At 36.5% G+C, this 14,859-nt stretch overlaps 2 protein-coding genes across 2 annotated transcripts in view; both read left to right on the forward strand.

The window, feature by feature from the left end:
- Positions 1–722: 722 nt before the first annotated feature.
- On the forward strand, positions 723–2,855 carry LOC119069859 (endoglucanase A-like). The gene is made up of 7 exons (XM_037174035.1): positions 723–1,164; positions 1,236–1,529; positions 1,602–1,761; positions 1,849–1,874; positions 1,976–2,110; positions 2,167–2,645; positions 2,706–2,855. Exons 1-7 carry the CDS (start codon positions 945–947, stop codon positions 2,784–2,786), a joined length of 1,395 nt encoding a protein of 464 aa, XP_037029930.1. The 5' UTR covers positions 723–944; the 3' UTR covers positions 2,787–2,855.
- A 5,165-nt stretch (positions 2,856–8,020) lies between these two features.
- The window catches only part of LOC119069857 (protein timeless homolog), a 241,190-nt gene continuing 234,351 nt past the window's right edge, over positions 8,021–14,859 (forward strand). Inside the window, exons 1-2 of the mRNA XM_037174032.1 lie at positions 8,021–8,397; positions 8,469–8,792. Of these exons, the coding sequence (XP_037029927.1) occupies positions 8,296–8,397; positions 8,469–8,792 (426 nt within the window). The 5' untranslated portion in view covers positions 8,021–8,295. The remainder of the gene's footprint in view (positions 8,398–8,468; positions 8,793–14,859) is intronic.

Here is a 14,859-nt window from a genome sequence, read left to right on the forward strand (position 1 = left end):
AGAATTTAATACGAAATTCTTACATGTATGAAAGAACAGAGAAGGCTAAACAGTTATTTACTTTACATGTTTCAGCACGTAATAGTTTGGGAAAAAGCCATTGCATAGCACTGTCTTTTGACAGTGCTTCGGCCATTTCCATCATTTGACCCGTTAACAAGTGAAGGAAAATTTCACCGTTTTGAATAAAATTTGAATTTACATCACGTTTTTGAGCAATAGTTATTTTGCAGAGGGAAGAAAATGCGAAATTCCAGCAACAGCGAGGACACAACTTTTACATGTTTGCGATGTGTGACTAACCGTTTTTTGACAATTATATTACCAATATTTTACATGATTTTTCAAAAGAAAACCAAAGGTGATAGGTCGGTCAAGAAAATTTCTATTTTCTTTTCTGTCAAAAAAAGAGGGAAGAAAGAAAATAGACATTTTCACCACCGAATTGTCATCAGACAAAACCTCAACAAATCGTCATTTTCTCATAGCCTCTTGTGTGGAGAAAACAACGGTAATCACCGCACATACGAAAAATGTTATAGGCACCTAGTTCAAGCCAATGCGTCTCTATTGCATGCTACGGTGGTCATAACGAAGCTTTTTCAAAAGGAGAGAAAAATATTGCTGGCCGAAAAATACCTGTCGTTTTATCAAACATTATCGGTGGTTAGATAAAAAATTTCCATTTCTTCTAATCAAAATATCCGTAATCAATTTTCTCTATTCAGATTCGGTGTTTATGTAACTGATGCATCTAGCCTATACCTTTATCTCAATGTGAAGAGCGTCTACGTATCGCGTCTGACTACGTATCGATTCCTATCTAATCGTTGTTGAAATATATAATAAGCAAAACTGTAGTAAAGTCATTCAAAGTAATCGAAACCCCCACGTGAAATTCGCCAGTTTATTATCTACGCGTATACACGTTCTGTTTGAACGAAATGAAATCTTTATTGTCCATTGTTTTGGTGTCGATTTGCATCTACGCATGTAATGGCCAGCTTTATAACTACACTGAAGTAATCCGTCTTTCCACCACATTCTACCAAATTCAAAGGCAAGGTAGAATTGCCGATAATCACATTCCCTGGAGAACCGATTGTTTCCTACACGATGGTCAGGATGTTGGCCGTGATTTGTCGGGTGGCCATTTCCATGCAGGTAACCCATATGTCAACAATATTTACATGCAACATCGGTATACAGATACTTGTTTACTGGTCTGTGCACAGGTGACTTCACCAAGTTCCTCTTTCCGTATGCTTCATTCACGACAATTCTGAACTGGGGCCTTCTTGACTGGGCGAACGGTTACAATGAAACAGTTGTTGACAATGCCTTCGATACGGTTCGTCGTTCATTAGAATATCTTATGCGTATGCATCCATCTCCCAACCTAATGTACGTCCAAATCGGAAATGGAAGTCTAGATCACACTCTTTGGGACAGATGTGAAGATTGGCCACATGGACCAAGACGAACGTTCGAGATTAATGAAACTGCACCGGGAAGTGATATAGCTTCCGGTATGTCAATTAGTGTTTGGTTTACTGATTTGACCAGTTAGACAAATTATGTATCCCTTATCGCAACTACAGAATACGCTGCTGCTTTCGCATCTGGCTATCTAATCTTCAATAGCAGGGACGCTACATTCGGTGCTGCGCTTCTTCAGCATGCAATCGATGCATACGAATTTGCATTTAACTTTAGAGGTATTTACTCAGAAAGTGTTCCAGAAGCAGCTGAATTTTACAAGTAAGTGAGTGAATCTATCGTGACTACTTCGTGATCCACTTGAAAAATTTATCTTGCGAGTTGATTAGAAAATAATTTTGTTTTTAGTTCGACTGGATTTAATGACGATCTGGGTGAGTTTGTTATGAGGCCGTTTCGTGCGGCCGGCGTAATCGGCTTCCTGTTGTGGTTTCATATTTCACTAACAATTTCTGCGATTCTAACTTTTTTTTAGGATGGGGAGCTGTGTGGCTTTTAAGAGCAACAAATGACACACAAAAGTACAAACCCATTTTGGACAGATTGTGGTGCGAAGATGATTTCCAAGGGCAAAATCCAATTCAATTTTCTTGGGATAACAAATATGCCGGTAAAACCTGTTCAACGTGTTCTCCTGAGAACAAAGTTTATTTTGTTCGTTTGCAGGTGTGTTCATTCTCGGAAACAAAGTTCTCGCTGAAGCAGGAAGTGCTGAAGCTCGATACCGTGACAAGGGCATTGAGTACTGCGAAACGGTAATGAACCTCGAACAGACACCGCTAGGATTGACACTCTTGGACGAATGGACTCCACTTCGATTTGTGGCAAATGCAGCTTTTGCTTGTTTAAATCTTGCTGAATGGCCGAATATAACCAACGCAACTCAATATCGTACCTGGGCTGTGAGTCAACTTCATTACATTTTAGGTGATACAGGACGAAGTTATGTCATCGGGTTCGGCGAGAATTCACCAAGAAATCCTCATCACCGAGTGAGTTCATGTCCTCCCCGACCAGCACCGTGCGGATGGACATTTTTCAACAGCGACGAAGACAATCATTTTGAATGTACTGGAGCGATGGTGGGCGGACCAAATAGCAATGATGAGTTCGAGGATCTGCGACAGAATTGGGAACAAAATGACGTAATTTTTATTTCAATCATTGAATCGTGGAAACGTTGTAATGTTCCTATTGATTTTTAGGTTGGCCTCGACTACAATGCTGGACTCCAGTCCAGTGTAGCTGCGTTGAATCAATTGCATCGTTTCGGGGTTATTCCATAAGCAAATAAAATGGGGCTATTAAAGGATGATCATCAATAAATCTAACGAAATCATTTGTTTTCACTTCAATGATCGTTATTCCTCTGTTGTTCTCTTCGTCCTTTTTCCCTTTTTTGGCTTTGTCATTTATATTAAACTGAACCAAAAATTTTACTTTACTATTCGACTCGTCTTCGACTCGTGCTGGGAACCTCTCATTTGCTAAAAAAAACCTTTTATCATAAGTGAGGAACAACGTTTTTCCCATCGATTTGACCATTCCGAATATTTTGGGAGCCGAAATATCTTTATTTTCTTAGGTTAGAACGATACAAAAGTGGAGGCTTAGTAGCGTGCGTCAAAATTACCGGTTCTTTTATGCAATGTTTCACCTTTTTGTTTTTTTCTTCTTCTATGAAATGTCGAATATAAAATGTAGTTTGATTGAAAATGTCTATTTTACGTCGATTTAATTAACGAAAAAACGGCAAAGTTACCGGAGGAAATCTGTTTACCGGAGTCAGGAAAAAATGAACATTTCACGCACGATAACAAAATTTAATGTCTAGCAATAACTAACGTCATATGTAGCAAACAATGACATAATAGTGGGTTACCCAAGGGTTCGTAGCAAACTCTTCAAATGTTAAATCGAATTTAGTAGAAGATTCCATAAAATCATTTATCGATCAAAAGAAGTAATTGATAATTAATTGTGTATGGGGTTGGGGAAGTACTGTCGAATTTATGAGTGAAATGATTTTTAAGAGACACCGATACTTAGCTAAAATTGTAGCCTACATTTGTGTGCCTCATTTTTCATTTTTGATGATATCTCTATTTAAAAATCGCCCTAAAAATCACTCAAAAACGCTCCGATACCTCTTAATATTAATTCTAAGACTAAAGGAATAAAGGTGTCCCTTCTAATTAAAATACACGATACAAACCATTATTGATGTTTAAGGAAACTATTCGAGAAAATGATGAAAACTAAAGTAAATTTTGGAAAATCGAGAGTAGTTTAGAAAACCCGTAAAAACAAGAAAAACTTAAAAAATGAAGCACAAAAATAAATTTCTAGATTTTGTTTTAAAATTTTGCTAAAAACTTGCAAAGATTTGCTAAAATTTGTCAAAAATATTTCAAAATAGTAGTGAATTTCAGAAAATCTTAGCAAATTTCAGAAAGTCTTTTTTAAAGTTTCGGGAAATCTTAGAAAATTTCAGCAAATTCAGGAAATTTATTTTCCAAAAGATTTCTTGCTCAAACATAGACAATGTTGCAACATTGTTTGCGAACGTAATCTATCGAATGTGACGAGATTCTAGTGAAATTTTCTCTGTGTCAATAGACTCTATCGTTAAAGCGTTTCCCAATCCAACAGAAATTATTCGAGTTTGATGTCCGTTTTTTGTTTTGGCGATTGCTAAATTTATTTTGTCATAAAATGTAATTACAAAATCATTCCCAGTAATAAAAAAGACTCAATAAAATTGACAACACGTAAAAGTAATATTTATACCTAACCTTTTTTCATATAAAAGCCATAAGCATATCCATCCTGAAGCAGAAGGTAAATAATAAAAATGAGCAACACACACACACCAATATATAATACACCAGGAAAAAAAATTATATTTTCTGATCACGTAATAACATTTATCGAGTTAAGAAATTCTCTTACTTCATTCTTCTCTACGCAACAACTTAAGTCATATACAATTCCAACCTAGACATATTGAAGGTATGAGCGCAACGAAAAGAAAAGAAAAAAAAATTGGGCCACCACATCGACGCTATATTATACTAAAGTTATTTTCATTCAATGCGAATATTTCTGGCTGGAATATGTATAACAAATATAAAATCGCTAAGAATTCCAATAATAAAAGATAGCAAAAAAAATTGAGTTTGATGTAGAGGACGATAAAAGATATTATAGGGACTAAAGATGAAGTCTGTAAGCACAGACATACACGGCACCCATATACGTATACGTAACGTAGCTTCACGAAGATATGAAAAAAAAAATTATCCAAATACAGAAAATATGATAGAGGAAAAATAATATGCATAAGAAGACGATCAAATTTCGGGATTAACTTTTTGTCTATTTTCGCATCAACGGAGTAGGGAAGGAGGAAGGAATAAAATATTCTGCATTTTTATAAATTGTAATTGAATTATTATATACGGCAAAATAAATAGGATATGATATCTCTATATCCTGTATTTACATCCACGGCGGCATATAGACGATATATTCCACCGCATAACCATGTTCTGATAAGTTGGCAACATTTTGACTATTTTTATTTTAGTGATCTGTTTCGGTTGTGTTTTTTATTTTAAATTATCTCTGATTCCAAAGCATGTTACGTCCAACTTGGGCAGACTCTCCCCATTCGTGTGATCGTTCTTCTAAACTAGACTAAACTAAATAAGGACTAGAATCAGGACCCTGCACGAGCCGGAAAATCTGTATGTACGTATATTTTTGTCATCTGACTGTAAAGAACGACGGAATACAATTTCAAGACTTTAGCGTAACTATTTGCCTCGCTCGCACGAATGTAATACTCATTCAACTTAAAGCTAAGTGTACAGTCAGCCGTGAAATAAAATTTTGACAGAAAATGTTTGGACAATCTGTCATACTTTTACTGCTTGCGAGAAAAGTGACAAAAAGGCCAAACTTTTTCTGTCAAATTTAGTATCACGACTGACTGTATACTAAGCTTAAACAGGAATAGCTCATGATCATGACGCCCAACAATGTTATTTCTTCGTGATAACTTTAACTTCTCAGATCCGTAACATTCATGTGATAGTTTTCGACGAGTTTGTCGGCAAATGATGCTACTGATTGATAATATGGAAAATTGATTCTTCCACATAATAAAGCAAACGCCACATGTTAGTCGGAGTGAATACCACAACTTGTGGTACCGCTGTATATGAGTTTTTTTTATCTGTTCACAAAAACCAAACTTTCATTAACTAATCAGATTGTTAGTTTTCTCATTTTATTTTCACTTTCCATCAAATTTTAATAAAAAGTTTTCCACAAAAAAAAATTACAACCAAACGTACTCTGACTCTACTAATCCCAAAAGTATACCTAATAATAGGAAAACTTTTTTCAGACCTATCAGGCGTTACGTAAAGAGTTTGCTTTTATATTGTTTATGATGATCGTTTGGTGTTATATGGTGGTTTATCATAGTATACTATCATGCTTCTTCGTCGAACATTTCCTAAAAAAGTTTATTTCATTGGTGTATTTAAGTTGGTGCATGTTTATCGTACTGACGAGGATGTCTGGTGAATTGGATGGATACATATACAATACATCAAATTTAACCTGTTCGTCGTTGACGTATATATACAGAATAGAAAATAGTACAAAGAAACGGTGTGAAATTGATTGATTCGAGCCGAAGGCACAAATGACACAGATAGTCATTTGTGTCAATGGATTGTGAAGTACAGCTGCATTGTTGAGCAAAATACTCCCTGACGAAAAGACTTCAAAATCTCACCTGTAATACTGCCACAGGTGTAGCGCCACATACAGTTGTCAGTGCTTTTGAATTCAGTTTAGTTTGCCATTACGTTCAAGACCCCGTTTAAGATAGTGACAATTTCGATAATAAGTTATCTCCTACAGGTGAGATTTGCAAGGCTTTTTTGAATAAAATAGAATTTTGAAAGCCGACAAATTTTCTGTTTTATAATTTACTGACCTTTCTGAATTTTGCGTGTATTTTTATATGGAGAAATAAAAAACTGAAGTAAAACGCAGAAACAGAAAATGTGTCGGTTTTCAAAATTCCGTGCGTGTAACGCAAATTATCGAATATTTGAGCTGCCAGAAAAAAATCTGTTTTGATCAGTTTTAGTAAATATTTTTGCTGCCAATTTTTTTGTTTCCACTGAATACTGGGTCCCACCTTTTGGGCGGGTCAGATCCCTTGACTGACAGTTTACTGACAGATATATTTTTAATCAATTTCATTGCATTTAATACAAAAGTCTACTTATTCCAGCTTGTTTCAGTCACAGTAATGATCCATTTTCCAAATTAAAATTAAACTCAGCGATGGATGGCCAGTTGCCGATTTTTTTTAAAAATAAGGATGACTGAAATGCAATGTTTGGGAACTAAATCTAAGTTTTTCGAAAGAACACATAGCGTAAAATTTTGATTTTTTTGGCTAGACGTATCAGTAATGAATGCTAGAATTTAAAAAAAGAATCTGATATAAGTTGAGAATAGTTCATCTTGCCTGCAAAGAACATCATTTCATAAAGAGGCATTTTTCTGGCGTAAGGCATGGTTGTAAAGGAAATAAAAAACTACCTACTTGATAGTTGACTATCACATTTGATAGTTGACTATCAAATTTGATAGTTGACTAACAACTTGATAGTTGACTATCTTTGATAGTTGGCTAGCCGTAGATGTTTACCGGTTCAAAGCTGGACATCAACTGATGAAATTGTTCTTTCCACTTGCTCTTTAATAAACTCTATCGAGAACATACGATTTACACACACTACGCAACAAAATCAAATTTCATCAAAGTAATCTTTTTTGATTGAGGTTAAGTGATTGAGTGAAAATTCTGTTTTTCTGTGATAGCTTCCAGATCCTTCAATGTACACAGCCCACCTTCGAACTTAGCCTTGGGATCTTAATTCCACACATTTAAAAAAAAAGATTCATCCAAATTGGTTGAGAATTACTCAAGTTATCGTGTCTGCAACTAAGAATTGTTACCCACATTTAACGTTTTTCATACACTTTCGAACATTTTCAGTCACAGTGAGCCTTTTTTGTTAACCACATTTTTCGGTATTTTCTGGTGTAAGACCCTGACTTTCAGTCAAGGGAATTAAAAACCTATCGAAGTTAATTCTGTTTTGTGAAACGGATCGTATTTGATTTATCTCTTAAATTGTCATGTTAATCAGAGCTCAATGAGCAATTTTCTTGAATTGTTTTCCTATTCCTATTCAAAACGATTCTGAAATTATTTTTGTGGTCGTTTTTGCTTTCCTAACATTTTTTTATGTTTGCGCCAGAGGATGACCTCACTCTGTGCCATCTAGTTTGTAAATAGTTTGCACAATAATGTACATACAAACGCCTAACAGGTATAAACCGCATAACAATCACACAGTAACGAAAATATAGTCGAATATAAAAAACGCCTGATGGCCGACTTTCGTTTTAGTTTGGCGCGAATATTTCTGTCAAAATTTTGAGTTGATAATTTCGTGTTGTTTATGTCGGTCTTACATTTACTCAATAACAATTCGTTTCGTGATTTATTTAAAACGATTCGACGCTGATTGTTAAATTTTGATTTAAAAATTGATTTAAGTGAATAAGGCACGGAGCTGACGAGTTGTCGTTTCACATTTTCACGATACTAAATCAATCTGTCCATTAAACATCTCGTTGAACGTGTAGTGTCGGTGAAAGGCAACAAGTTTCATCAAAACCAAAATCGAACACAGAATGTCAATTCTGCTGGCTGATATCGATGCCACCTGTGCAGCACTCGGATTTAACGATGGTAACGTTTACCATTTCGAGGACGATGCGCTGCAAGGCCTCAAAGTGAGTATACAGAATGTGGCATTGCATGACATCGCAACTAATGTTTCTCATTCTATCGATCATAATTTTAGCATCTTATTTGGATCCTGCGACGTGACAGCGAAATTCATGAGCATCGTCGTCATTTGGGTCGTGGTCAAGTTCTGCAGACCGATCTGTTGCCAATGTTAATGAATCAAACGGAAGAAGATGATATGTCTGATGTTTTGCTACGATTGCTGGTCAATTTGACCAGTCCAACGTTACTGCTGTATCGTGAAGAATTGCCGAAAGACGGTCCCGGTCGTCGAAATTTCATGGAATTGACCGAAATTCTGCAAAGCTATAAGGCCGCGTTTTCGTTGCAACCGGTCTGGGCAGCACTGGGGAAACGGTTGCAGAAGGTGCTCGAAATCGTAAGTGTGGACCAAACGTTTACTTTTAAAATTCAAATTATTTTGCTTTCGGTTACAATCCAATTTCGTTCCGATGAAAATTCAAACAGTCTGGGAGTGTTGTTTATGGTGAAACGGTTCACGGTTATTTATTGAGTTATGTCAGCTTTCAAAAAATGTAAAAAGTCTTGTGGATGAACTCGGGTACGGGTATAATATCACGCGAAAGTTCAATATTTTCTGCATAATTTTTCCGAAACACAAAATTGATATCACAATCCGAAAAGAGAGAGAGTGGGAGAGTTCCCGTCATCGTCTCCATATATTACTGCTTCTACGTTCCTTCTTTTTTTTTCCTTTTCTTTGAATAAACCGAAATTGAATATTGAAAACGCGCGCGGGTGTATTTTATCTGTTCAAGCATTATGTTATTGAACCATTCGAGATGATATCGAAGACGATTTTTCACAACAGTCTCTCGCTGGCTCGGTACACAATGGAGTTGGTGCAACACACATTCATCTCGAAATAGATATCTTCCAGCGGATATGTGTGTGCGCTTCGTACCACCCGAAAAATTCAAATATTATACTCCCGCAAAAGTTATAGAAAAGTCGAGAATGCGAGTGAATGTAAAATATATTGCCCAATATTATACCTTTCCCAGAGCGATATCATTGATGTTTGTTGCGCATTGTTTCGATATTACACCGGTGGGTACGTGTATATATGTACGAATGTGAATGGTGTCTATCTAATCCACTATCCCACTGTAGTAACGAATGTGTCTCAGTTCCTACGTGTAGCACACGGGTGTACCACTTTACCAGAAAAATTGTCGTAAAATACCATCGATGTTAGGCAATTGCCGAAGTCAATTAAAAGTTACTATAACAGAAAATCGTTGTTGCCGAAAACTATAACATTGACGAACTATATGAAAAAGGCAGCAGATTTTGGTTTTGATTTTGTCAAGTTGAATTTCAGTGTAGAACCTGGCTGTAAATTACCATTTGATCGATTACCAGCTGGTCCACGGAATAATTACTCGTTTAGGGCATCTATTTCTTTAATTAAATTAATAAAAATTTGATATTATTTAAAAAAAAAAACCTTGGAACGAGCCGAACAATTCGTATGATCTGGAATTTCCAATTGTATCACAGAAATCGGTTAAATTTGCATTTAAAATGTTTGTCGATTTATTTGACTGGATCTGCGTTGGGTAATCAAAATTCCAGATCATAAGAATTGTTCGGCTCGTTCCAAGTTTTTTTTTACAATAAGAATCAGATTTTAATTAAATTAATTGGAGAACTAGACGCAAATGCGACTTTAATTCGCCACCCACCGGTTCAAAAAATATTTCGGTACATGTTGTGGTATTGTCGGTAATGAGCTGACATTCAGAAAATTAAAAAACGATTCGATGTTTTTGAACGACATTCAACAGGGCTGGTACAAAAATTGTTGATTCTTCAACACTAACCAGTACGACTAGCTACCAGCTAGACTCTAGTTTCTTCGAATAGGATGTGGACTTTGGGGGATTTGAGGATAAACACTTAATTCGGGCGTGTTGCCCTTTCAACGTTCGTATTTATTCTGACAAAAACTTTATTTGCTTCACAAATCAGTGCCAATTCGATTTTTCTCTTTATTTAACCGAGCACTTCGATTGCAAATGAAAACCATTACCGTTACGATAGTAAAAATACATAAATCTTGAACGGATCCCACTTCGTCGTAGCTGTCGTTTATCGACTACCAATTGTCCAGTGTCTCTATCGACAACCAATTGTCTACTGTCACTATCGACGACCAATTTCTTCGGCTTTACGGAATCAACGAACCACTTCATCTTCGGACTGATAAATCTGATCGAATGACCAAAATCGACACGCGTCTTGACCAATCGAATGCTTTCAATCAAATTTACGAACTTTCCGGCTTTACGGAATCGACCAACCTTCTTCGGCTTTACGGAATCGACCAACCTTTTCTTCTTCGGCTTTATGGAATCGACCAACCTTTTCTTCTTCGGCTTTACGGAATCAACCAACCAACACTGCTTCGGCTTTACGGAATCGACTAACCATTTCTTCTTCGGCTTTACGGAATCGACTAACCATTTCTTCTTCGGCTTTACGGAATCAACCAACCAACACTGCTTCGGCTTTACGGAATCGACCAACCTTCTTCGGCTTTACGAAATCCACCAACCTTTTCTTCTTCGACTTTACGGAATCAACCAACCAACACTGCTTCGGCTTTACGGAATCGACCAACCTTCTTCGGCTTTACGGAATCGACCAACCTTTTCTTCTTCGGACAACCAAATTGCTGCTTCGCTATGACAACCGAATTGCTGCTTCGCTATGACAACCGAATTGCTGCTTTTTTCAGACAATGTTGCTTCGCTCCTAACTGTGACAGTCAATGTTGAGCCATTTACCATGGAAAAAACGTTACTCGTACACCAATTGACGATTACGTAACGATTTTCACTTTCCTATTACAAAATCACCAGCCCCAAAAGTCCACCCGGGGGCGCCAAATGTTGATTCTTCAACACTAACCAGTACGACTAGCTACCAGCTAGACTCTAGTTTCTTCGAATAGGATGTGGACTTTGGGGGATTTGAGGATAAACACTTAATTCGGGCGTGTTGCCCTTTCAACGTTCGTATTTATTCTGACAAAAACTTTATTTGCTTCACAAATCAGTGCCAATTCGATTTTTCTCTTTATTTAACCGAGCACTTCGATTGCAAATGAAAACCATTACCGTTCGAGATCCAACAAAAATCAAAAATGTTCTAAGCAGCCACAATAAAAATTGTTCTAAGTTACACCCCTGTGGTGTAGCATAGTGTGTGATGGAGAATTTTTTTTCCTCGAAATTTGTTTAGTCTTCTGGCGAATGCAATTTCGTTGATTCGGCGAACGGATAGATATATATTCCCGAAATGGGTTTATGAATAAAAGATTTGACGGCATAAATGCAAACAGTAACGAAAAGGATTCCGAAAAATTGTATGAAAAATTGTAAAATATCTTATATGCGAGCACAATTCTACATGGGAAGGGCGCGCGAGTGGGTTATACGGGTTTAGACAGTGTTCCCATTATTTTCTTCGACGATTATTATTATTATTCGGTTGGGTTACGTTCAACGGAATTTGTTTGATTGAATTTTTCTCATCTCTCGTCCACACGTACGAAATGTGGAGAGCTGTTAGTTGTGGTGCGCCGTTTGTTATAATAACGATTTCACGTTGCATGGAGTCCAATACAATTATTTTACTGTTTCGACTCGAAAAGATCTTACGTGAGTCTCCTGAAATGCCTAGATCAAGGAACGTAACGTAATCGATCTCATGATGGTGGAGTCCGACGTTTTTCTGATTTAAATAAAATTGACATTGGACTGGACAGTAGCAATGCATATGTTTTAGAAACAAGGTGAAGCTTTGTTCATTGATCTGGCTTTAAGTTTTCACTTTTTCGGAGATGATATTTTGAAATGTCAGCGTAACTCTTCAGCTGGGATATCTGCCGAATCGTAATAACAATGATTGATATGAGCAAATCTTCATCATAATTAAAATGTAGTCAGTTATTGTTGCATATAGTCTGTTGCGGATTATTGTCTCTGTTTAATTACACTTCGAAATGTTTGTCAGAAATTCTTGGTCAGAAAATAGTGCATTGCCTGCCTGCTTCAGAATTTTTCTTTTGCCAGTGGGAAGGTTGTAGCCTTAGCGGAATGCGGAAGGCAGTGGTTTTTCGTACACTCAGATAAAACATAGTACCTAACTACTTCCAACTTACTATTTCGGCACATGAAATTGTAGTCCTTGCCTTCGGCTCAGGTTATAAACTTCCCACTGGCAAAAAAAAACAGGTAGGTTAAACGACAATTTTACAATGAAGACAACGTTTCCAATGGTAAAAATTTGAATTTTAATCTAAGCAAAAACGTTCAGTGTTATTAAGATGTTAAAATACTTCAGCACTTAAGTGTCTGCGTTTAAGTCCATTCGCCTTTACCAATTATTTATCTTCAAATTTTGGCCTCCGGCTCTTCTTAACCACATTCAAATTTATCCCATCAAAACATAATGAAAATTCCATTGAAAATGTAACGGCCACCACTTATTCTCTTTCGCTCACTCAGAGACTATAATAGAAACCATCATCATTCGCTATTCAAGATTTTCATATCTCAATCGGTTAACGTTCGACCTTTCATTTGCTAGACTGTTTGGTTTGTGTAGCTAAAGTTCAAAATTGCGAAAACATTAAAATTTAAAATTCAAACATAGTTATTTATCGACCGAGTGTAGCCTCGGGTGGACAGTTTCGTTTCGGGGTTTAGATTCTGGGTCGGTACAACATTTTTATTTCCGAAATATCAATGTTTTGTGTGTCTTTCTAAAGGGAACATCTTCTTCCATTACTCTGCTAAAATATTTCTTGTTAGACTAGTGCGCTAATAGCTAAACAACATGTAGATATGTGATATGCTTAAAAGTTCAGTACGAAAACCATTTTACAATTTCATCAGATGAATATTTACGCGCGCAATTAGGGACTTATGCCACCAAGTGAAAGATGTTTTCTGAAGCATTGGATGTGTCTCTCGTGGCGTAGGTCGAGTGTGACAACATAAATTGTAGGCCCAAAATAGTATATTATGTCACTAGGAGCGAAAAGTAGTATTTTTGACTCATATGGTGAAAACGTCCAAGGATATAGCGAAGCGGAGTCAGAGAACATTCTAACCACTGTGATCAGAAATTAAACCTTTTTGGTCTGAGTGACATATTGTATTTTATATTCAGGCACAGCAAGAAGTCACATTCCGCACATAATGTTGACACAAGTGAGATGAAAGAGTCGGAAAACTCGCTCTCCATCTGGTGAGAGAATTTAACGTTTTTGTAACAGAAAGTTTTACTTTTCGTCACTAAGTTGAGAAAAAGAATTTTCGCGCACTGTTCTACATACAGATTATTCGTTATCATATTTCCATCAAAGTTGTGTTTTTCGCCTGCTGTTTGCATAGGAAATCTAACATCGAATACGTAAAACAACACCATTTTCAATACCAATCGTAGCAAGGAAAGGTGAGGATTATGTTCCGGAATTGTGAATAGCAGTCACTGTGATTGTCCGACTATTTTACATTTATTGATTTCACTTGTTTGTGCACTCAATAGCATCGGACAATATTATACCTATAAATCGGTATAGAAATACGAAGAAGGGTTATATTTTCGGCGTTATTACGGTGGGGACTGGGAAATGGAAATAGCATTGCCGTTTTCTCCGCAATGTCTCATCTAATACGACAGAGATATTATTTATTTATTTTTTGCATAAAGCTTTACTATCATAATTCATAACTTCATATGCCCCCGCCCCCTCTCCTTTTTCCCTCATGCCATTTTCTCTGTATCCAAGCCAAAAATTGTATATTATATCAGCTCTTGAAATGCTCTTTTAATACACATCCACTTGTGTCGATGCTTATATAGTATTGAATTCTATATCTGTATCATTGAATGGCTGAATATATGAATAATAATATTTTGTGATTGTTATGCTTTTCGGGGCTTAATGCCAAAAGAGGTATCGTTATAGCTGAGTATAAGGTAAAAGCTTGTTGGAAGTGGAGCATTGTTAAATCTCAATTTGGTATTAAGATTTTCGATATAATTGTTAAATGTAATAACAGCGAAATGTAATTTGTTGAGTTAAGTCCGTCAAGTTGAAGATAATACACAGTGCGAATCGTAGCAACAGAGCTTTCTGACATGATTCAAATGACAAACATATATATGATTCAAATGATGAGTCATATTTCTATCGAACCACACACGGTGGGGCTGAACGAACTTTAAATAGAAATGTAAGTCAACATTCCGGGTTTTTTCATAAATGAGTTGGGGGAGGGAAGTGCTATTCAAGTAAGTTTTAACAAAATCCCCTGAGCTGTTTCTGAGAACCGTTCGAACGTAAGCTTTCTCTGCAGTGAGCCAATATAAAAGCCGAGCCAGGCAGAAGCGTCACTCAACAGTGT

Source organism: Bradysia coprophila (genome assembly GCF_014529535.1).
Source record: "Bradysia coprophila strain Holo2 chromosome X unlocalized genomic scaffold, BU_Bcop_v1 contig_39, whole genome shotgun sequence".
NCBI classification, from domain to species: Eukaryota; Metazoa; Arthropoda; class Insecta; order Diptera; family Sciaridae; genus Bradysia; species Bradysia coprophila.